Source organism: Solea senegalensis, linkage group LG11, assembly GCF_019176455.1.
Source record: "Solea senegalensis isolate Sse05_10M linkage group LG11, IFAPA_SoseM_1, whole genome shotgun sequence".
NCBI classification, from domain to species: domain Eukaryota; kingdom Metazoa; phylum Chordata; class Actinopteri; order Pleuronectiformes; family Soleidae; genus Solea; species Solea senegalensis.
The window spans coordinates 14,704,552-14,729,228 of record NC_058031.1 but is presented as its reverse complement, the minus strand read 5'-3'; the positions used below and the strand labels follow the sequence as shown (position 1 = coordinate 14,729,228).

The 24,677-nt window shown below is 39.8% G+C and overlaps 2 protein-coding genes across 2 annotated transcripts; both read left to right on the top strand.

The window, feature by feature from the left end:
- The first annotated feature begins 4,691 nt into the window (after positions 1 to 4,691).
- On the top strand, positions 4,692 to 8,969 carry igfbp6b (insulin-like growth factor binding protein 6b). The gene is made up of 4 exons (XM_044037352.1): positions 4,692 to 5,298; positions 6,229 to 6,263; positions 6,983 to 7,102; positions 7,449 to 8,969. Exons 1-4 carry the CDS (start codon positions 4,962 to 4,964, stop codon positions 7,560 to 7,562), a joined length of 606 nt encoding a protein of 201 aa, XP_043893287.1. The 5' UTR covers positions 4,692 to 4,961; the 3' UTR covers positions 7,563 to 8,969.
- Positions 8,970 to 12,125: 3,156 nt separating this feature from the next.
- On the top strand, positions 12,126 to 23,723 carry pip4k2ca (phosphatidylinositol-5-phosphate 4-kinase, type II, gamma a). The gene is made up of 10 exons (XM_044038800.1): positions 12,126 to 12,565; positions 13,865 to 13,962; positions 14,238 to 14,334; positions 14,743 to 14,892; positions 16,719 to 16,865; positions 17,131 to 17,169; positions 17,261 to 17,374; positions 18,114 to 18,378; positions 20,529 to 20,632; positions 20,790 to 23,723. Exons 1-10 carry the CDS (start codon positions 12,407 to 12,409, stop codon positions 20,868 to 20,870), a joined length of 1,254 nt encoding a protein of 417 aa, XP_043894735.1. The 5' UTR covers positions 12,126 to 12,406; the 3' UTR covers positions 20,871 to 23,723.
- The last annotated feature ends 954 nt before the right edge of the window (positions 23,724 to 24,677 follow it).

Here is a 24,677-nt window from a genome sequence, read left to right as displayed (position 1 = left end):
CCTCGTTCACGGATTAGCCAATCATAGAGAGGTTTAAGGAATGGTGACATGAATTCAGTGTGTGCGTGTGTATGTGTGTGCGCGCGAGAAACTCCTTCAGAATGTTTTCAGGTATAAACATTGACTTTTTCTGTAGCACTTGTCCTTTTTGTAACTAAAGCCTGGTCCTAATGAGAACAGAACCTCATTTCTGAGTTATTGAGAGGTAAAATGTCTGTCATTAATCAGTTATGGCAGCTTAAATCCAGGGGTTGCCAGCAGTTATGTTAAAGAAATAGTTTTGGGTTTGTTTGGTTTTTTACTATATTTGAATGAGGTTTCATTATCAACACTGACTTTACTGTGTAAACTGCTGAGCTAGGACACACACACACACACACACGCACACAGGAGCTGCTGGTTTGTTTGTGAAGTTTGTGTCTTCTAAAACTGAACACAGGGTTTAAAATGCTGAAGTCTTAAGAGAACATACATGAAAGTACTGATAGAGGCAACATTTTCATGAGAGATCTTGACTTTAGCAGACTTAGATGTTATTTGAAAGTCAGGGAGATACCATTTAATTGAGCTGAGTAGTTTCCACTGATGGTGGAAGTATTCAGGTCATTTACATGAGTAAAATGTGCTTTTAATCAAGTAAAGAGTTGTAGTATATGTTAGTATAACATACTTGTAAAGTAGGATTGTAGTGTATGATAATATAATTACAAAGTAGTAAAATTAATTGTCACTGGTTTATTATTGGCATTGTTTGATTGTTGATTTGTTGTCTCTTCTTGTTACTCCTTCTCTCTTTGTTTCTCTCCCTCCTTTCTGTCCCCTATTTTCATTTCACCCCAACCGGTCGAGACAGATGGCTGCACAGCTTTGCGTCTGGTTTTGTCAGAGATTTCTCCCTATTAAAAGGGAGTTTTTCTCTCCACTGTTGCCCAGTGCTTGCTCATTTTGTGAACTATTGGGCTTCTTTATTATTTATTATCAGTAGTAGAGAAGTCTGAATGTGTAAGCAGTATTTTAGTTTTCACTTAAGTTATTAAGAGTTATTTTAAGTGTTTTGTTTTGACCTGATTATTTTTTATTTGATTAATTGATTGATTGGTTTGTATAAACACCTGCCCATACCTCAAACTGTTAAACTGTCATACAGTTACTTGTATATTCTGTTTGGTGGCTTATTTCATTCTAAAGCATCATTTTATTATTTCTAAACTGTTTGCATGTTTTGTGTGCACTTGTACAATAGAGATGACATTTCCCTCTAAAATGTAATGGAATAATGTTATACAGTCATTTGGCATGATGACTTGAATACATATACTTTATTTTGTTGGGAATGTCTCCAAACAGGTTAATGGAGGACTGTGGTTGCAACGTTAAAAGCAGTAGTGGCAGCAGTTTCTGTGAAGCAGCTGTAATAGACCTGAGCCGGGAAGCAGAGAGGAGGAACAAACTGAGGAAGAAATCATGTGGCGGCCTGGAGGAGAAGAGATGAATAATCCAGGACAGTGTGGAAAAGAGAGCCCCCGTTGGTTTGGCGTGAGTCTTGGAACATTCTCCCGACGTGGAAACAGACGAGTGCTGCAGCTCGCAAGCTCATGGGAACATGAGACGGCAGGTGATTTCTGTCCTCGATGCCAAGATTAATCAGAACAACACTGCAACACTGCTGATGGCGAGGCAGGGTTTTGGCCTCATGTAGCATTGAGTTCCACCATGAACAGGCCACTGGGTATGTTTGTGTCCTCTGTCATGTCTGTGCTGCTACAGAAGCAGGCGACCCAATGCAAGCCAAACTGCTCACACACTGTGCAGAATTTTTTGTTTCTATTTATATCACATAAGTACAATTAGCAGTTATAGCCTTTATCAATTAATGTGGTGATTATTTTATTTGTCAGTCAAGTAACGTTTGATTCTATAAAACATCAGAAAACAGCAAAAGAAAGCTTATCACGATACCATAGAGTACATGCAGACATATTTAAAAATCTATTTACAAAGATACAATTATATCCTAATTATATAATCTGTTCATTTTGCATCTGTCCACAGAGAAGCCATGCCAGTGAGGCCAAACGAGATAACATTGAGACAATGGGACTCTTGATAAGAGGGAAATTCATTCCTCAGCACTTTACCAGTCATCTTCATGTAGGGGAGACCAGGGATAGTTGTCACATTTTTTACTCATCATCAAAACATATTTCAGTAGTCATTCCTATATTAAATTCATTTAAATTAAAAATTAAAAAAATATTAAATAGAAGCGAAAGCTCTAGGCTTGAAATTGGTATGCCTTTCATTTTCACAAGGTAATGTAACAAGAAGTAATTCACCATCAAAGACAATCTGACACATTTACGGGGTTGGTTCTCTCTATAGATTTAATATGAAGTTGAAAGTTTAAACATGTTTTAGTTTAAAAACGTAACCTTTTTTGTTTTTACAATAAAAAGCACTAAATTAATTATGATATGAATATCATTAGTCAGTGGTACCACTTGTGTTAAAAACATTAACACAAGTGCCCTTTCCTTGTGAAATCGTCTCTGGAATTCACCTTGGGGAACAAAATAGAGGGGGGTATTGTTTTCAGTTGCGGACACTGCATGGGCAACAATCACATGGGTTCACCTTTCGCCTGAGGTGAACCTGCAAACTTGCTTGTAGCCCTATAGAGCCACAACTTTGTTTAATTTGTGTGCAGGGGTTACACCATTGGGCCCAAATGTGTGTTTCAACATGACCTTCTCCATGACCTTCTCCAGGTTGTTGAAACATACCAACATTGTCCCTGTTGAATCTTGCGGCGCATGTCAAGCTTGTGGCTTCTGGTTTTTGGATGGAGAGAGAAGGGTGGTGTTTGAGGAAGCCACTAAACCACTCCACACTGCCTTGACTATAGACTCACTCCAGGGCTTGGGAATTGTGACTTTCTGTGCCGCTGCAATCTGGTGTGCACTGACTTCTGTGGGTGTAAAATTGTAGTAAATGTCAGAGGCCTTCAAAATATAGTTTTCCAGCTGCTTCTTCTGGTCAATACTGACAAACTGATATAGCCAACTTGCACCGATGCGGCAGCCCCGCCCTCTATTTTGTCAGTGGACATTTTATGGCTGTACACCCGGTACTGCCATAAAATGTCCAAATGTCAAGGCTCTGAAGATAATATGCTTGCTACTTTTACCTGCCAAACCACAAAGAGCCTAACATCAGGTGGCATGCTGCCCCTGTCTGTCTTTCTGTTGAAACTCCTGATCATTCTGCCAACAAAAAACAGAAACCATCATTCCTACATATCCACAGATTAAAAAAAAAATTTTCTCAAACTGTAGGGATTGGCAGTGAGACAACCATCCCCGACAGACCTCTTGACAAATATTTCAAGTTAGATGCCTTCTTATCTTCTCACCTCAATGTTTGTGTGTGTTGCACAAACGCAGGATGCCAAGCCAATTGTTTGATATACACATCATTTCATTGCGCCCTCTAGTGTGACTGTGCTGCGACAACCAACCAATGGTCTCCCTTACTGTCACAGACATCAATGTCCATCAAATTTCATATCTACATTTGCACACCTTGTAAATAAAATAGCTGATTAAAGCTTGGACAAAAGAACAAACAGAGTCACACTGCATGAGTATTTCATTTAACACCAGGTTACACATACACTAACACTGCAGACGTGACAGTTTCATCATATCAGGAATTCAGGATTCAAGATAGCTCTCTCCTTCTCTCTCTCTCTCTCTCTCTCTCTCTCTCTCTCTCCGTGTGTGTGTGTGTGTGTGTGTGTGTATGATGTTCAGAAAATCTCAACTGGCTGAGTGGAGCGCTGGATTGCATTATTAGCAGTTTGGCTCTGGATGTTCATCATGTATTCCTGCAAAAGTAAGTCCCTCCTTCGCCTCCTAATTATCTTGATGATCCCTCTTGCAATTCAAATGACTGGTGAGCAATCATCTCCACTGCCTCATACTTCAACCTGTGATGTGGTCCACGATGTCCAGTAATATCTGCTTGCTGCTGAAATGTAACCTAGAAGCTGATTAAAGACTGGATTAGCCCCACTGACTCAGCAGTGATTTGACTGAGCTGAGGCACAGTTTCAGTTGATACATAAAGTAATGTTATATATTTTTAATATGAACCCAACACGTTACTTCAGTATTTTAGAAGTATAACTCAGCTATATATGGCATTAGGAATATTCTCTGTTCTCTGTCATAACCTCCTACTGAATTCAAAGCAGGGGGAAACACACAGCTGTGCATTTGTTGCAGTGAATGACACTGCAGTGCTGATGCTGACAGAGACACATATACATTTGTTTTTGTTACCATGGTAAATTGAACGACACAAAGGTCTTTGACAGTGGAAAGAAAGTGCAAATATCTGCCCATGACAAATACACTTGATGTATGAATAAGTGTAGGAGCAAGGGCTAGACATCTGTGTGAGTATATGACAGAAAAAGGTAGGGAAATTTTGATAATTTCTGAAAGGAAAATAATCCACCCCCCACTTGTTCTTTCTCTCCCTGCCATTTCTCTCTCTCTCTCTCTCTCTATGTCCCAGCCCCTGAAGGTGTCATAACTGTGCTCTCTCTCTCTCTCTCTCTCTCTCTCTCTCTCTCCTCCCTCCCTCTCTCCTCTCTCTCTCTCTCTCTCTCTCTCTCCCCCCTCTCTCGCTCACTCTCTATCACCGCCTTTCAGATCTTTAAAAGCCGGTGCTTTGCCGTGTCTCTCTCGATCTCCATTTGTCTCCTCTGGCACTGCAGGGGACTCACCCGGCAAAGCACCAAGGAAGGCTATACTGTATAGAAAACGGACAGAAGACTGAAGGAAGGGGAGAGAGAGGGAGAGAGTGAAAGAGAGAAATATACATCCAGAAATAGCATCAGCCACATTTAACTGACAGAGAGTGACAGTGTGAAGAACCTGAGACCTGGACAGAAAATGCCTATTCTTTCTAACTTAACAACCATTGTTTTGTTGCTGATTGCCCACTGCGGATCATGGAGTGGGGCAAGTCGATTGGGGCCCTTCAAGGTCTGTCCTTCCTGCAGGGATCCACTGGGGGCAGGTCGGCCGCCCAGGGACCATAATGTTGCAGGGAGCACGACAGTGTTGGCCCAGGGAGAACCCTGTGGTGTGTACACACTGAGCTGTGCCAAAGGGCTCCGCTGTGTTCCCCCACCACGGGAACACAGCCCCCTCCAGGCTCTTTTGCAGGGTCGGGGCATTTGCGCCAAGCATAGCAGGACTAGTCCCACTGAGAGGCCCCCTCCCACAGGTAAGATACTGTACATATATATATATACACACACACATGCATGAAATCATAAATGCACATATACATGCATGTATGCACCTATAGATGCATGGAAACAGCAGGTAGCCCTGAAATGTACAATGGATTGTTGAGAATGTCACTGCACATAATTATGAATAATATAATATTATAATATACAAAGTGTGCCTCCTTTTTATATCTGTGGATTGCATGTGATGCTGTGTCACCCACCAACAAAAAGAAAGAGCAGTTGGTGTGTGACATTTAAGCCTGTGTGCATTTTGTGCACCAAAGATGAATTTGCAAATCCACCACTGATCTGCAGTGGCTTCATAGTCACTGTGATTTAAAAAAAACCAAAACAAACCAAAAAAAAACAAAAACATAATTTGTCTTTAAAGTCCTTTGAAATTATGGAAAATCTCTAAAAACATAGTGGATATTTCTGACCAGTGTTCATGGAGCAACAGTGTTGAAGTAAAGATGATTTAGACTTTCATTTATACAGTAATTTATTATTTTATTCATCCATTGGCAATAGATTGATGAGAGGGTGGATGATAATGCTCTGTTCTATAAGTCATAGACTCTGTGGAGAATTTAAAATGAATGTGAAACTGTCACAGTGTCACCTACATCCTGGTCAAGCTGCTTTTCATTGCAGTGATCCCCATCTACTGTTCAAATGGAGATACTGCGATTAACTATTAAGAAAGGACATTTACTGAAAGAAATTGAGTCTCTCAACAGTCACTCCCAGATTAAGCTCATCTGCATGGCTGCTTAGCATGTCTTGTGCAAAAAACACGCAAGGCCGTGAAACATTGTCTAAATATTCTATTGCAAAATGTGACATTGGATGTGGTTTGATGTTAATGGCTTAAATTTTTTAATATCACCCTCTTATACCGCTGTGTCATCTCCTCTCAGGTCCACACCCCTCACACAGCGGTGACATTGAAAAAGTAAGTTCATTGTCTTAATTTAATAATGAAATTTAGTATTTAATACAGTAAAGTACTAATTCATACCTGAATGGAATGCATGAAGCAATTGTATACATCAAATGTAATGGAAACGGTTGTATCTTGAGCTGCATAGCGTGATAGAGTGTCATGGATCCTCAGCTGTTTTGGGTGTTGCAGTGGCATGTACATACACTGCTCTAAACCCATGCATTATGGTGCATGATGTGTGTGCTGCTATGCGGCAGAACTAATTGAGCATGATGTGAATCTGGAAAGTTTCAAGTCTTCCGCTGCAGCCACAGATTTTTCACTTTGCTTGCCGGCTGATTTGTATCATTTAAACTAAACTGTATATTTTAACAGGAACGACATTAGTCACACAAATGATCAAGGTGTCCGCGTTCAATTCACGCAAAGTGACACAAAGATGCAGTCACTAAATTCAGTGACCTGAACAGCCAAACCATTGTATAACAATATGGTTATATAATGTTATGACATCTGATTTATATAAATAAGCATAATCCCTGCTTCTTGCTCGATTGCTGCATCACAGTGGCTCATCTTTTGTGAACCACACTGACATGTTCTGTGATCAGAGAGGATCGCTGATGTTCAAACATAGTCACCTGGTGGATGTCCTATAGATGAAGACAGGTCCTCCATCTTTGCCCCTGGTTGATGTTTGAGGTCACACTCTACATTGCTGTTTTCAGGCTCCTTGTCGCAAGCTGCTCAATAGCGTCCTGAGGGGTCTCGAGCTGACGATCTTCCAGTCTGACCGTGACATCTATATACCCAACTGTGACACTCGTGGCTTCTACAGGAAAAAGCAGGTAGAGTATTTACACCTGAATCATCATGAAACATAAAACTGGTACTTTTGTTGGCTGTATTGTGAAAATATGTATTTGACTGGTGGAAGTGTATAGTTTCTAAGTGTCAGCTGCACACCACTGCGGACTTATGTTCTGCTGAGAATAACTGTCACTTCTCTCTCTCTCTCTCTCTCTCTTTCTCTCTCTGAGCCTCTCAGCTGTGGGCACAGAGAATCAGTACTGCGCTATGATGACATATCATTTTCTCTCTCTTCCTCTCTCACTACCATTCCCACTCTCCCACTCAATCTCCGCCCTCCTTTCCCTTTCAAAATCCCCCTCTCTGTCTTTTAATCTTGCACAGTGCCGCTCCTCCAAGGGCATGCAGCGTGGCCATTGCTGGTGCGTGGATGAGCTCGGCATGCCTGTGCCCACACGTGCCAGTGAGGATGGTACTTTCCCATGCGATGGGGAGTGAGAGATGAGTCTGTCCTATTGCTCTGAGCCTGGAGGAAGAGGAGAAGGAGGAGGAGGAGGAGGAGGTGGTGGAGCAGCAGGAGCACAGGTAGAGGGGTGGTTTTAGCTTGTGCTTGACACTGCCTAGACAGGAGATAGCAGGGACAAACCACTTCCTATAGAAAATCCACACCAGTTATCGATCATGTCCTCAAGACACACACACTCTCACAGTCACAGCAACAATAATATCTGCCTGAATGTTCAACAGTTGCAGCAACGTCCTCTGCGTCGTCCAGTGACATGCTGCATGCTCACATTAATGCTCCGTGAACTGCCTCAGTGATCCAAATGGTGTTTCTCAGAATGATCTCTATATTCTCTGGCTCTTGTCCTGGCTTTCTGGTAGATTTTCATTTTCCTTTTTACTTTTAGGATAGCTGACACTGCCTGTGTTTGTTCTGATCTCAGTGGGCTCAAATACTGTTACGCAGGTGATGTGACACAACAGTTTGAAAAATGTGTCTCCCTCACCGTCCTCTCTCCTTCTCTCCAAAGATTCACTGACATCAACGTACCTAATTGACAGGATATTTCTTTAATAGTAATTTATTTTTGAGTATGTATTTCCATCAAATACTGCTTGAATCTTACAGTATCTTATATATATATATATATATATGTGTGTAAAGTCAGAAAACATAGTCATAAGAACATGACCCTGGATGCTTCTGTTCATTTTATTTGTCAAAATGGTGTTCTGACTGCTTATTAGTTGATTGGTTGTACATATGTTCGAATTTTGTGGTCGACTGTGTGTTCTGAAGTGGCAGACAAAAAGCTTACGGCTGTTACCCTTTTCAAAAAAGTTGTAAGGCATATTTTTATACACGTCAATATAATATTTTATATATGAATTGTTGGTTTATTTAATGAACTACAGTACAATGCCATGTATTTTTATATTGTCAGCAGTTTCTTATTTAAAGACAGAGATTATTTTATTTCATGTTAGGGGAAGTGTTGCACTTCAGAGGCACCTTTATGGCAAAACTTCACACTCATCAGAGCTCTATAAACTGCTGTACATCTTATGGTTATATCTCATGTTTTTAATTTTCTTTTAATTTATGTTTTGTTTATTTGAGAATTGAGAATGTCCATGTTACTAATGTGTTTTATTTTGGCACATCATACTATAAATTCAGATTTTAATAGAGGGGGAAAAAATAATCAAATTTGTTATTGTTATTATAGTATGTCTTTCCCAGGTCCTTGCAATGAAATTGTGTGCTATTAAAGTGTGATTAGAATTTATCTATTTCTGACCAATCTTGTTGTGCCAATGTGTGTGTGCCGTGATGATGGGTCCGTGCACAAAGGACCTTAAGATTTGCAAATATGAAAATAAAACATAATGATAATAAAATGGAGAAGAATAAAACATATATTAATATAAAAGCAGGTGTTGAGTGTGTTCTTTCACTGACAATAAAGGGTTGATAAAGTAGAATGATGACTAATGAGAGCTGAGGTCATTGAGAAGCATGGATGAGATCGAAATCTTGTTTTCTAAGCGTGCCTTCTGCTAAGTTAATCAATATAATAATAAACAAAATACATCACAAATCCAAAAAGTGGAAAGTAACTGATACCTTTAGTCCACTACATTTTAGAAAGAAACACATACTTGTTAAAGTATGTGTTCATGACATTTAATCCATTGGCAATATATTTAAGTGCATTTAAGTGCAAATTTTGAATGCCGTACTTTTAATTGTAATTCTCAAGCAAATCAATATAGAAATATCATAATAAGTAAAAAAAAAAAAAACCTCAGGCGCTGCAAGTTGGGTTTTTGGAGAAAGGACCTGGATTACTTCAAGAGCAGACCAGACTGCTGCTACACATCATGTCGTCCATTTAAAGATAAAAAGGTGGGTCAGTCAAATGGATGCCAGAATCCTATTTGCAGAACAAGGTATGGTGTGACTGGGGGCTGTAATTGGTAAGACTACTGCCTGGATGACGATGATGATAAAGAAGAATTATTATGTGTGCAAGAATACTAGGGGACATGTTTGTGCTGATCTGAAGATGTGAAGGACTGGTTTCAGTTCTGATGGTTGGTTTGAGGCTTTATGTTCACATTCATTCACTGTGACTTTGATGACAACCCCCTCTGTATTCACAATAATCTTTTTGCTTGCAGTGAAACTGAGATTGCACATTAGAGCACATTAGAAGCATGCTGCTTTTCTGCCATTACTTGGCACATAGAGGATAATTCTCTGCCTCGTCTTCACAATGGGACATGCCTGTTTCCAAGGCAACAGCATAGAATATCCCATTTGTCCATGCATGGTATGAAAGGCCTGGTAGCAAAATGAAGCATGATCCTCTGTAGAAACACACCAACACATGTCCTACTTCTCTGTCAGAGGTGGTTGTGTGTGGTATTCTTTCAGATGCTTTTCTTTGCATTGAGCAGAAAACCCAACTACACAATTATGATGCGAGTAAAAAATCAAGAGTGGTGGATGCACATTCCAGAATGACTCTGGTTGTGGTCCATGTTAAAGCTGAACTGTAAATAATTATTCTTATAGCAAACTTTGGCCACTAATATCAATTTAAGTACTTGAGACCTTCAGGGACAACCCATGTCAAGTAGTAAAATAACATAAGAAAATCATATTTGCATATGTTGTTGGGTTAGTTTGTTGGTTATCTTAGCATAAAGGCAAACATGAATTGAGAGAAAACTAAGTAATAAAGCAATTAACTAAACAGCTTCATATGTGTCAATGTGTGTGAATTCGAGAGACATTAGCGGTTAAGTGTGCTACATGTCTATGTAAAATATAGTTTGTTTTTTTTTCATTTCTTTTTTTTTTCATGTAACCTTCCCTTCCCTTACCTCACATTACCTTACCTTACCTTACCTTACCTTACCTTACCTTGCCTTACCTTACCCTTTATTGACAAAGCTGTAAAACATAAAAGCATATTTGCAGACTCCACCGCAACCATGATGTACATACTTTATTTTGGGATCTCTATGCCACCTAGAGGTTAAACATCTCGGACATACAGTACATATTGGAAGCTGTTTGTTTCACACACCTACAGGTACATACAGGTACACGTGGCTTTCCCGGCAAAAGAATAGGAGCGCAGAGCACATAATTATAACAACCTTGCATGCTTTAAATCAGAAAACAAGTTATAAAATATATTTCTATCAAAGATAACTGAATCTTCAATACTGGTGTCACTGTCTTCCCCTTGCCATTACCAGTGCCACCAGTCACTGCCAATCAATGTTGGCTCAAATCCAAAGACTCAAAAGCAGTAAATTCCACATGTGCTGCATTCAGAGGCTTCTATGTTATCAGAAAATATCTGATTCAAGTTAGCAAGCTCTCTTTATTTTTAAAAGATACAATATAGAATGTCACATTATTGTATTATGTACTGATATACTGTATGGATTGTTATTTCTTGTGAATTAACATGTAGTATGAAACATGTAACATTTAAGGTTGCAGCAGCATGGAGAGCCAAATTCCCCAGCTACATTAAACCAAAAGGAGCTTAGAAAAGATACATAATATTTCCAATCCTCTTTTAAAACCTCACATTTATCATATGACCCTTTGATGGACTCAACCCTCACATGCCCTTGTCTGACTTGACCCTTGAACTCCAGACAGAGGGATCACTTGACTGGCATTGCAGTAACATAAATGTGAGTTTGGTTTTATGATTTCAATTTTAAGTGCAAACGAAAATTGCAAAATACATATATGGCCCAGTGTTTTGTGTAATGTGATTCATGCTTTATTTGTGGCACTTCCTTTGTTATCTATTTTTATTTGCTAATGTTTGTTACGTTTTTTATTTTTTAACATTTTCTTGTTGATGGATGGATGGAAGTTTTAGTATCCCTGTGTGCATGTGGGCTCTCCGGATTCAAAAACATGCAGAATGGGGATTAGGGTAACTGTCAACCTCTTTATCCTTCACACAAGGGTCGCTGGAGCTGCTGGGATTGGTCCAAAGAGAAATAGTATAATTTACTCTCACACTACAGTCAGTTTAGAGCAGGGGTGTCAAACTCATTTTAGTTCAGGGGCCACATACAGCACAATTTGATCTCAAGTGGGCTGGACCAGTAAAATAATATCATAATAACCTGTAAACAACAAGATTTCCAAATGTTCCCCTTTGTTTGATTGGACCCTCTGGTGGGGACTTACATTTGACCCCTGGTTTAAAGTGTCCAATTAACCTCTACGTGTTTTTGGATAGTGGGATGACTCTCATGTGAAGGATAAAGTAGTGGAAAATGGAATTTACATTTGAATACTGTAACTGCATCACAAACCTAAGTGGAACTCTAGGAGGACAAAGCTTTGTGACAGTCACAAACTTCTTTGTTAGTGTAGAGACGTGACATTTCCGACTAGGAATTATTACATTGAACGCACCATGAACCTGCGATGCACCGCCTACCCAAGGTCATCTGATGCATAAGCATTGGTTTGATTGGTCTACGAGAGCTGTCAATCATAAACTCACCACGTGGTTTATAAAAATACGGATGGGCTCGAGGGGTTTGTGGTAGACTGTCAGTGGAGTCAACGTTGTTAATCAGTTATTCCGCGCTGTAGTTTAAACGTTGATTTGGAGTCAGTGTTTAACAGGCGAACTTTGGTTGTCAGCACAGTGTCGGTGTGAGAGACACGGAGGAGGGGCGCTGATTAAAATAAGCTTAGCTGGGTAACGGCGGCTTTCAGGAGTAAAGTGTCACCGCTTTCACCAGCGCTCCGAGCAGGGGACGAAGAGAGCTTCTCCACGGCCATGGCTGCCCTCGGTAACTCGGGCGCCACCTCCAGTCCTATGGTGATACTGGCCCCTAAGACCAAAACGAAGAAGAAACACTTCGTGCAGCAGAAGGTGAAAGTGTTTCGGGCCAGCGACCCGGTCCAGAGCGTCTTTATGTGGGGCGTCAACCACTCGGTGAGTCGGTGAGCTAACGTCACCAGCCGTACGTGTGTCATCAGCTAGCTTAGCTCTGTTAGCAGGTGCGCTAGCAGCATGTCGACTGAAACCTGTGACCTTTCAGGTTCTATAGATTAGACCGAATATCCGAACAAAGTGAGACACTGCCCGATGATTCTAGGAAGACCTCCTAAACCCCACGTGGTTCCTTGTGGCCTGCTTATGTTGACGTATTTAATTAACTGATTAGTCGACTCAGGAAATGATCAGCAACTGTTTATCCTGGGTCTATTGCCTTGGATAGTAACATATATCAGTTAAAATGTATTATTATGATAGTTGTCAGTGTTACAGACTAACGTTTGCTCTTGAGTGATTATTAAAGAACCCAATAAATAGTGTTTGTGGAAAGAGAACTACAAAAATAAACAATTCACGCACCTGGGGCAAAACATCAGAAGTGGTTGCATGTGTCTTATCTCAAAATGTGTTTGTACAATGCATAAGCATTATGTTGTTATATATTTCAATTGAAGAAAGTGTATTGTTGCTTACCCCTCATTATATATTGTTGTAATATGTAACATCATAAATACATAATGCAATGGATGTAATTGTAGTGTATAGTGTGTTCTAAAATATTGCTTTCAGTTAATGCCACTCCAAGTAGCACTTGGTTAAATCCGGCCATGCAAACGTCCACTGCTTGCACAAGCATGACAAAAAACATCGCCTGATCTAAAATTATGGGATTGCTTATATGTATTTTGTCAAAATTGTAATGGACAGGAGCTGTTAAAATACAGTAGGTGATCAGTTAAGAACAAACTGCTGATATCTCTTATCACGTCACTGAATCTGATAGGTCTAAGAATGCAGCATAACAAGTTTAACATCACCTCATTTAACTCTCAGGTATATGAATGAGTAACACTAGACTTCAGAATATCCAACCAGTGTACCACTATTGTAATGAGGCTTACAACAACAAGTTTTTGTTTCTTTGCCATCTTCATCATAATACATTAAATGTCCCAGGGGTTTGCATAATACATTAGGTCACCATCACCTTGAGACTAAAAATGGTTTTGGTAATAATTAATTTGCTGGTTTTCAATGTAATTTAAGAGTTCTGCTTCTCTTTTGAGAAGCTGGAATCATTAAACCACATTTATGCTTAAAACATGACTTTGATTAGTTGACTAGTCAGTCATTGCAGCATTGAAGGCCATACTCAGTAGTCGCAGCTCTGTAAGTTGCAGTTTTTTCAGGCTGTTGTTTTGTTGTGTTTTAATAACTGCCCTTTTTTTTCTGCAGATCAATGATCTCAACCAGGTGCCCGCTCCTGTCATGCTTCTGCCTGATGATTTCAAGGCCAACACCAAGATCAAAGTTAACAACCACCTCTTCAACAAGTAGGAACAAGAGATAACTTCACAAATACTCAATGGTTGAAATGAAAATAAATATGACTGTTTAAAGGCCTGTGATTCTAGGACTCCTTGATGGAAATCAGTGAGTGTTAGCTCTTGTTATGTCTAACTTACAGTCTGAAGTCCGTGTTGAGCTGTCTGGATGCTTTGAATTTTTTAATACAAGAGCATGAAAGATCTGTTTGTTTCTGTGCACACACAGAAAATGTCCCATCCGCCAACTCCCTCTCACTTTCCCACTTTCTCTCCCTGTGCAGAGAAAACCTTCCGGGACATTTCAAGTTTAAAGAATACTGTCCTCAGGTCTTCCGAAATCTAAGGGAAAGGTTTGGTATTGAGGATCTGGATTATCAGGTGTGTATTATTAAATATGCAGGCCTCTTGTACTTCAGAAATTGAATAACCCACCCATTAGTGTGTTTGTATATATTGGTATTCGTATCCTAAGAATAAGCCTTTTGTATGTAATTTAGGCTAGTGCCTTGCTTTACAGACCTCACTATTTTGCGCTGCCATGTTTCTATAGCAGCCTGAACAGAAAAACCTGGCATTTATGCTGCTAGTTACAAATGCATGTTACTAGCAAATGCCTGCCAAAATGGGGTTGTTTTTGGTTTCTTAGTGTTGCATGGGATTGGGATTGCATGACGTCAGGTACTGGAGGTCTGTATGAAGGGATGTGTCTTCAAGAGCTGGAGTAGTTGTTAGAATTCTGAATATGTTAATATGTAGATGTTTGTATGCTTATCTTGCAATTCCCAGGTGTCACTTACTCGCAGCCCCCCACTGAGGAGTGTAAACGACCAGGGAGAGGGTCTGCTCCTCAACTCCTATGACCGAACTCTAATCATCAAGCAAATCTCCAGTGAGGATGTTGCAGACATGCACAGCATTCTTTCTGAATATCACCAGGTGAGGGCATGTTTCTGAGTGTTAACAAATTAGAGGAAAATACAAAAACAATTGGCTTCTTGTGCCTGTTTGTCACTCATTTCATTCCTCTACTCTGTCTGCAGTGAGTAGGAATACTGGTACATATTGAACTTGAAGATGATCTGTCCTAGATGCTGAATGTGGCTTTAAGCTGCTTCTGAACCTAAATCTTGGCCTTCCTGTGAGGAAAGGGAGAAAATAGCATCATTAATGTTACCTGGAGTCCCAGCATTAGTCAACACAGACAACAAAGCAAATGTCCTCTTACGTAGTTGTTACAGATATTCAAATGTTCATGTAAATAGGACAGTACAGTTGTAGGAACAACATATTTTCACCTCTGATTTGCTTGTTTCTTTTTCTGTGGTTTAATTTAACTTTTTCCACCCAGGCTAGTTTGAGTGTTCACCCTTGTATCTATGGCGGAGTGAAGTGGGTACTTCAGAAAGTTGCTACGACCACAGGCTAAACATGAGTAAACTTTTGGCTGCTGTGAGCTCTTACTGGAATGTGTCGCCTGAGGTTACACAGCCTACATAAAACTGAGAGGGAGATGAGGAAAATGGACGCTCTGTACCAGTGTGCGTGTGTGTTTTTGTGTTTAAGTTGGCCCTGAATGAACTCACTGTTATCATGCGTGTGCATTAGCACTCCACACTTCCCTCATAGATCAGGTTTGCAGGTTGATTTAGGTGAGTGGTGTATGTTTGACATCTTTGGCTAAACCTTAGTATGGAGATTTTGTACAAAGAATACTTAGCCCAGACTGTCTTTTCTGTTAAAGGCTTTATCATGGCTGTGCTTTTGCTTTTAATCTTTATTTGGATCCACTGGCTGGAAGTTGAAGGATTCAATGTGGAACCTCTACTGGGGTCCTGATTTGACCTAGTTTTTCTCCTCTATCTCCTATTCATTACGTTGAAGTTGGCATCCATATTTACAGCTTCCAGGTCAGCAAAAGAGTGAAAGCATGTTGGACTAAAGTGTTAAGTCGTAGTGTGTCTCAAAACACATTACGTGTTAACATTAAAGTGTTAAGACGTAATGTGTTTTGAGACACACTACGACATTTATAAAACTTTTATTCTATTTGACAAAGTTAGTTGCATGATTGTAAGTTAAGTTTCCCTCAAGTTTGGGACCGTGAAGTGAATCTGGAGGCCAACCTTGGCGGCGTTACAGACTCCAGCACTAAATAAGGTGTATATCTTAACATATCTATAAATATCTACGTCTATAAACAGGTAGACTGCTGCAGTGAAGACACCTTATTTTATTTGTTCACTTGTGTCCCTGTTGTCCCTCTGTTTAGTGAAGAGCTTTCGCTGTTCGACACTAACTGATTATTTTTGGTAAAAATGCCAAACATTTTCTGGTTCCATGTTATATCTGTTTGTCAGGCTAAACCAGAGAAATTTGAATAAATTATCAATCTAGGTTCTGGAAAAGTGTGACAGGCAAGCTTTTCAACATTTCATAAATCAAACAGACCTAACATCAGCTCAATAAATTCTATCGCCACCCTTTCTGTGCACCCAGGTTCTTCTGCAGTCCATATTGTTTTTCTTTTTTATATATATCATCCTGTCCGTCCAGTGTGTTTCAAGGGATGCTGAATGAGGACTTTTGAAGCAAGAGTCTGTTAACTGATGTAACCCTAACCTGGTTTTGTTTTACATCCAAAGTTACCACTAGATGTTACCAGATGATGCTGTTTTGTTGTATATTGCTATTTGTATTTTTAATCTTTTAGACAACAATCCACACATTGACAACTCTTATTTCCTGTGTCTCTCCCTCTGCAGCACATAGTGAAGTGTCACGGCAGCACGCTGCTGCCACAGTTCCTGGGTATGTACCGGGTGAGCGTGGACAATGAGGAGACCTACTTAATCGTAATGAGGAACATGTTTAGCCACAGACTGGTGGTACACAGGAAGTATGACCTGAAGGTGAGGAGGAACTGTGCAGTAAACAATCTGACTTTTATTCACATGTCCTAAAACGCATAACAACTTCACAAAAAAATGTGGAAGTCATGAAGATTGTTTGTTGGCACTGGTGCAGCCAACTATTTTACATGAAGACACTGAAATTCTTTGTGTTTTTAAACAACTGGTCCTTCAACCATACTTCTCATTTTAATCTTCATATTTAGAAATGTGCCAATACCTTTTCTTTGTAAATGTAAGACTCATAATATTTACTTTCTCGCAGGGCTCTCTGGTGGATCGTGAAGCAAGTGACAAAGAAAGGGTGAATTGAAGAATTATGCCTACCATCCATTTTGTTTTTAGCCATCTCCTCTTTCTCACAATTTCCCCTTAAATATGTATTTCTGTTAAAGGGCAAAGAGCTTCCTACCTTCAAGGACATGGACTTCAGGAACAACATGCAGAAAGTTTATGTGACTGAGGAGCAGAAGGAGAAGTTCATGGAGAAACTAAACAGAGATGTGGAGGTGGGTGACCTGCATGTTTGATTGTGACGCGCTCCTGTTATTAAAGTTAGTTTTTATTAATCCCCTTAGGGAAAGTATTCCTCTGCATTTTGACCCATCCTAGAATTAGGAGCAGTGGGCTGCCACACTGAGTGGCGCCCGGGGAGCATTGGGGGGTGGGTACCTTGCTCAGGGGTACCCCAGCCTTTTTTGGCCGGGTGGGGATTTGAACCGGCGACCCTCCGGTTACAAGTCAAGTTCCCTTTCCCCTTGGCCACAGGCTGCCCAAATTATTGCAAATATCTACCACACGGAGGCACCACTTGCACATTAGACACCAGTGTGTTACCATGGAAGTGAAATTTGAGTGAAAAGCAGGTGGATTAAACAGTAGAGCAGTGAGAATTGAAGAACTTAATTTTCAGACGGTTGGTTTGACAAAAAAAGTAATTGTTCAGATGTTGTGGGCTCTGGGAGTTTTTGGAAGAGACTATTAATCAAAAAACATTGGTCGGTTACCCTAATATAATTAGAAGAGGTGAGTTAACACACAATATGTTAAATAAAATGACACAAGATATTACTAATTAAACAATTATGTGGGGTATGAAAAAAATAAATATTTTTTTATTTATTTAATTTATGAATCAATGTGATGATGCAATTTTCCCTTCTTCCCTCTCTCAGTAAATCAGTGTTATTGTGATATCCACTTATCCGTGATATCCGTCCGTAAACCTTCTTTTCCATTCCTCCTCAGTTTCTGGTGAAGCTGAAGATCATGGACTACAGTCTGCTGCTCGGTATCCACGATGTGGGCCGAGCTGAACGGGAAGAGGAGGAGGGTGAAGTGGTTTCCAACGAGGAAGAACAGGAAGCAGAGAACGGCATGGCTGTAGGCCCGACAGTGGGATCTTACGGCACCTCTCCAGAGGGAATTGCTGGATACATGTCATGCTGCAAACCTCTGGGGCCTGGAGAGTTTGACCCCTATGTGGATGTGTATGCGATGAAGAGCTGCGCAGGTGAGTACTTAAAAAGGTTTGATTCATGTTTGATCACCTGATTGTTGCAGCACTAAATTATTGGGCCTCATACAATGAGTTTCCTGTTATTCTTTTTTTTGTTTCATGTTTTTATTGGTGTGTATACAAGAACAACAAAAGGCACTTGCATACAAGAGACATTGATGTCTGCATTAAATGTCTGTATACACCCTTAGATTTGCATATTTTTAGAAACAAACAACGATCACATGACTAAACCAACAGTTTCCTGTTATTCTAACTTTTCTTTGTATGGTGGGTTCAATCAATCATGTCACATGTCTGATTCAGTAAACCACTTGTTGAATGCCACCCGTTTATTTAAGTGATCTTGCAAATTAGCATAAATTATGCACCACAGTTCCCACATGAGGCTGCACTTTCTGTACCATATGACTGGAAGTGTTAATTTATGAAATCAAGAGGGGAAAAAACATCTCGCCTCTGCAAAGTGATCCTTGCCTGAAATAGGAAGGAGATTCTGTCAGTGTTGATATGGAGCTGCTGTCTCTCAGGCACAGTGCTGAAGCATAAATTCATTCTCCAGGAGAGAATCTGGAATTCTGAAAATACAGTAGTTTGCATGGCAACAGTTGACAAGTCACCTCACCTATATATAGCCACCTGGAGATGGCTGCAACCTGCAGCATAAAAGAGCTGTGTAATCCCACTTTAACTGGTGTATAGACATATTTGGAATCATAATTGTAGTAGCAATAAACATAACATCAGTGTGATAATTACTTAAAGAGGCCATATCCCGGAGGTGGCAATTAACGCTGTGTTTGGGTGTGTATGTATGTCATTACCTTGTCTATGAAGCCCTAAAAGTCTATAGCGATCAGTTTAGCCACTGCTGAGAGCGCAGGTTTTTATTGTTTTCCTCTACAAAGCTCTACAAAGCGGCAAGGCACTTCCGTTGACTAATTACGTCACTGGCGAATCTCACCACACCTGTAAAGAGCAGCGCCTCCTAGTCTGGGCACTAAAGTCTGGGCACATCCAGTGACATACTTTCAACTGTAGAAGAAGAACTACTATCATTGTAGCTGCTGAGCGCATCAGTTGACAAATATGTCGAAACAGATGCTCCACAAGCTCCCCGCCAATGAGCAAAGAAAAGCTGAGTGGATATCTTTCATATTTGATGGGACTATCCCTGCTACATTTACCAATACCTCCATGTATGCGGCAACCACTTCACGGAGGATTGTTACACAGACTTCGGGAAATATAAAGCAGGACACAGCACCAAACTTCACCTAAAGGAAGGAGCAGTGCCAACAATACGTATATTACAATATTTACAAACGTAAAACTGTCTTTTATGTGCTTGTTCTGTCGTTTAGCATTAGCAATAGTCGGCTACAGGCTAAGCTACACGTGTTCGCTCGAGTTTCATTTGCATGTATGTGTGTTTATCATCTCGGTAACCACAACGTTATCCAAGCTACAGGCGTCCTGCAGCAGTCTTTGCCTAGAGGCCTAGACTAGGAGGTTTTTGACCATAAAAACAACTTCATGTTTGTAAGTACACCTCCATATCTCACATATAAGTGAGATAGGACCATGCTATGGCCTCTTTAAATGTACAATCTATTAGTGAAAATTGTAACATTGGCAGACACATTTCATGTGACCTGTACAACAGCACCAAGAGGAAACATTCTGAATGGACACTCGCACAGACCATTCAAAAACATCCATGTGTATGAATGGTTCTCAAGACTACTGAAGGGCATTGTTATAAAATTATTATTAGTTTTTTTATTATTATTATTATTATTCTGTTAAACCATTACCTTGTTTGAACAATTACAAAACATCTGAAGACGTTTCTTTGAACAAAGACGGACATTTTATAAACACAATAAAGTATTAAATTACAGATAAAATGAGAATGAAAATAACTTCTAGTTGCAGCCACGGTAATATTCATGAGACTTATTTTCTCTGTTTCAACTGTTTGTTGTTCATATTGTGCTATAGTTTGAAGGTTTTGAGATTTGAAATTAGCTTTTATTGGGACACTTGTGTTTTTTTTTTTATATATATATGAGACTTGACGCTGCCGTCATCAGTGCATGACCAGTAAAGTAACCCTGATTGTTCTCTACCTTTCATCTCAGGGGCACCTCAAAGGGAGGTCTATTTCATGGGTCTGATTGATGTACTTACTCAGTACGACACCAAGAAGAAAGCTGCTCATGCAGCAAAAACTGTCAAACACGGGGTGAGTAGAAAGTGAAAGAGGTGGACGGATGCTGGCATCTGTTCAAAGCTTCAGTTGTACCTGTAGAGAGGGGGAGTGTTTGATGTTTACTCTCATCTCAAGAAATGTACATGTGTGTAGAATATACGTTTGTGACCTCTTTCTTTCTCTCTTGTAGGCTGGTGCTGAAATCTCCACAGTCCATCCAGAGCAGTATGCCAAACGATTTCGTGACTTCATTTCAAACAGTTTTGCGTGATGCTGCCACAAATCTGATCCGACTGTGAGCTAAATAGTCAATCTTGTCATTGACCAAAAAAAAAAAACGTGTGCACACACAGGTTATTTAAATTTGATCTGAGGTGTGTATGCAAATTTGCGTTGCAGCAATATAATGTACTACTTCTGATGCATATATTTATTTTTAAGATTGAAGATTCATTTCTTATATACATATTAAGCACTAATTGCTGATATTACTCTGAAGCAATAGGATACTTGGCAACAAAGTGCTGTTGATCAGTGTTCATTCTGTTCGGCCACATCAGTTATGGTTCAAATGTCGTTGTGTTTCTTATCTTTCTTATCTCTTTGCTCAGGTCCTCCAGATTTGAACTAAACTTAAATGAAACATTTGGAAATGCAGCTTGTTATTCAATCTGCTCTTGAGAGTTAGCTGAGAAGATTGATACACAGTACATGTATATTCCTGTTAACTACATCCAACCAGGACAGTATGAACTTAGTTTAGCAAAAAACTCTGGAAACTGCTAGCATGGGTGCTGATTTCATCTGTCGATTTATTTTTTTCCTCAATCTGATTAGTCGTTCAGTCCATAAAATGTCACAAAATGTTGAAAAATGTAGATGATGATGTTCTCAAATGTCACAAAATGACTCGGTTGTAATGATATATATCTTTGTTATATGGAGCAACAAACCAGAAAATGTTGAAATCAGAGCTTGTTTTAATTATTTAACAATAATAATAATAATAAAAAAGACATTCAAAACGATAAGTTAATTCATTAGCAAAATAGTTGGTGATTAATTGAATAATCGGTTACTACTTGATTAATCGTTGCAGCCCTGGTACAAATATTCACTGGATATTTTGACCCAGCGATTGTTGACTGGCATGTTTGCTTGAAATGCCCATCCTCAACTCGGAGTCATTTTTTACATTTCAGTTTTTGTACTGATTACATAAATAATATATAACATGTTGAGTGAATATTAAAGGTGGCGGGCTGTATCCGCCTGTTTCCAGTCTTTATGCTAAACTAACCATATGCTGTCTTCTGAAATAATGAGATGAGGCTGATATCAATGAGTTTGCTATGTCGTGGAGAGTCATTATTTTCTCCCACGCATTCTTCTTCTAGGCACTACTGGAGTGGGATTAATTTTACATGGGGAGGTGTAATGATGTAATTTTACCGCAGGACATGTAATATAAATGGCCAATTCGCATGGTATAAGAAATCTTAGTAAAACTACCACAATTGGGAGGGGGAAATTGGCCCGTCTGTCCCAGGAGCCCTTTACTGTGCCCAGTCGCAGTCACTGTTACGACTGGTGATACCCCCAGACAAGACGCATGTTCTGTCACCCTGTCCAATAACCCAGGTCACCAACAAGGGCCCTGACATGGGAGGGTGAACCCTGTAATCCCTCAACTCTGCGGTTCTCTGGCGACATCTACGCAAAACAACTTCACCCAGAATTCACCTCCTGTCGTCATGTGCATACTTTTCTGCTTCCTGATATCACAAGTGCAAACACACATCAACATAGCGTCCCCATGCTTGAACATCTGTAGAAAACTTACTTATAAACAGGAGATGACTGAAGAATATTTACACACATATTTACTGCTGGTCTATCATGCAGGATTAGTATTACCTGGGATTATTTTTCCGGACCTTTTTCTTACCCCAGGTAAAAGTTGCCGTAATCTTTACTGACATAGTCTGGTAATGATTACTGACATGGCACTTTAGGACGGGACTAAAATCATTGAGAAGCTCTAGGAGTAAGTACTTTACCCCAAATCCTGTCTGTATAGGGCTTCAGTCAAATGATGCATGTTGTGTAGGTAGCTACACCTCTATAACCTTGAGCCACACCCACAAATGAAGAGTATTGGGCTGCAGAAGTGTGGTGAACTCACTGTGTCCTCATTCAACAAGCCTTTTTTATACAATTATATATCAAATCTCTGCACTCTCTTTGGTGGCTGATGCATCACTACACCTTCAAATGTAGCTCGTCCACAAACACTTGCACTCTGACAACATGCGTTATTTTCTAGTGTAACCCTGATGTTACTAATAAAATGCCAACACTTTCTTTTAGTGGTAGAATAATTTGTAATGGAGAAGGGTAGACTAGAGAAAGTGTACTTATCTAGTATGTTTTTATTTATCTACAGAAGTAGGCCAATGTTTAGTGCCAAATGTAAGAGATAAAAGCAGGGTTTGCACTTGGAACACAGTTAAATGAACTCTGGTGACAGAGCAGTGAATAAAAAAACAAAAACATTTGAATGGACCAAGTGCTGTTTTCCACCAAAGTTTCAACTTTCTAAGAAAATGTGCAAAATGGCCTTGTCAAAGAGTGAATGTGTGATGTTTAAATAGAAAGCATATCTGCTACAGAGACTGGTCGATGAACTAAAAGTCCAAGCGTGCCACATGCCGATGTGTAATTTGACTTCAAAACATTTCTGAAAATCAGCTCACTCGTCATTCTACCCTCTACTTAACACCGCATAGTTATATGTAAGATTTTGGGGAATGTGTGCTAATGTGAATCACTGACATAGGGTAAGATTAAGAGAGAAAAAAAAACATGGCAATATAACTAGGAGCTGTTGTCTGTGTGTAATGATTTTGTGATTACAGGGTATTTTGTTTAAGTAAACATTAACGCTACATTTCACTTGTTAGTGCAGACGGCGCTAACACGGAGAGATGACATTTTCTTAACACTGTCACGGCAACAAGGATAACGGTCTCACTGTGCATTATGACTCCTCTACTACATGATTGCACAAGTTGAACTTTTGCAAATCAGCTTTTGGACCAAAATATATTTTATGAAGAATTTCTGACAAGTGTTTGACTCATTATTTTTGTGAGTTTCTGCATGAAAGTGTTGCAAGTATTTTATCTGTCGATGCAGATTTATTTTAGTTTTTCTGTTGTGAAAGAAATTCTCTTAGATGTTTTTGTTGTTTTTAAGTCATGTGTCAAGCATTACTCTGGTCTTTTTTGCCCACTACTACTGTTCAGATAGGAATGCTGCCATGAAATGGTTTAATCAAACTGGACTTTTCCTTGTATCACATTTGTTTTATTACTAAATTATCTTCAGAACTGTTGAGAAAAGAGGAAGATGACAGGAAATGTTTTATATAACAACAGATCTAAGAACAAGCACAGCAGTAAGTGAGAAGGATATGAATATATATGCGATTTCCTCACTGTTTCCTTATGACTAGTGATCTTGACAATAACTTGTGTCGCAACTGAATTTCAGCCACGTGATAAATTTACATACAGTAACTGTCATTCTTGAATTTGACCAGCGCTTGGTCATTAGTTTGTGTTTTGCGGGTCAGAACAACAGGGACTGCCTTGGTATCGTTAAGATAACAACATTGGTTGGGGTCAGGGACTGCTTTTTGTCTCTCCCTTTCGAGAACATGTATTTCTGCTGACTTATTACTTCCTGTTTCATCAGAAGAGACAGAATTTGCTGACTGGTTCCTTCTGGTTTGATGAGACACTGAGGGGATGTGAACAATAGGACTGGGACAGGATGAGCAGTGAGTCGGAAGGAGGTTAAAAGGCTACAAACTGCTGACAGAGGAACGGGAGGGACACCTTAATCGTTCCATTAATCGGTGTGATTCAGGGCCAGCACAAATGTCCCTGCAATGTTTACTCCAACTTTCATGCCCGAGCTTCCACAACAGGAGGGGTACATCCAGGATCTATCGCCCTATGTCAGCTGAGATTGGCACAGCACCCCTTATGTAGAGGATAAAGCGGTAGAAAAT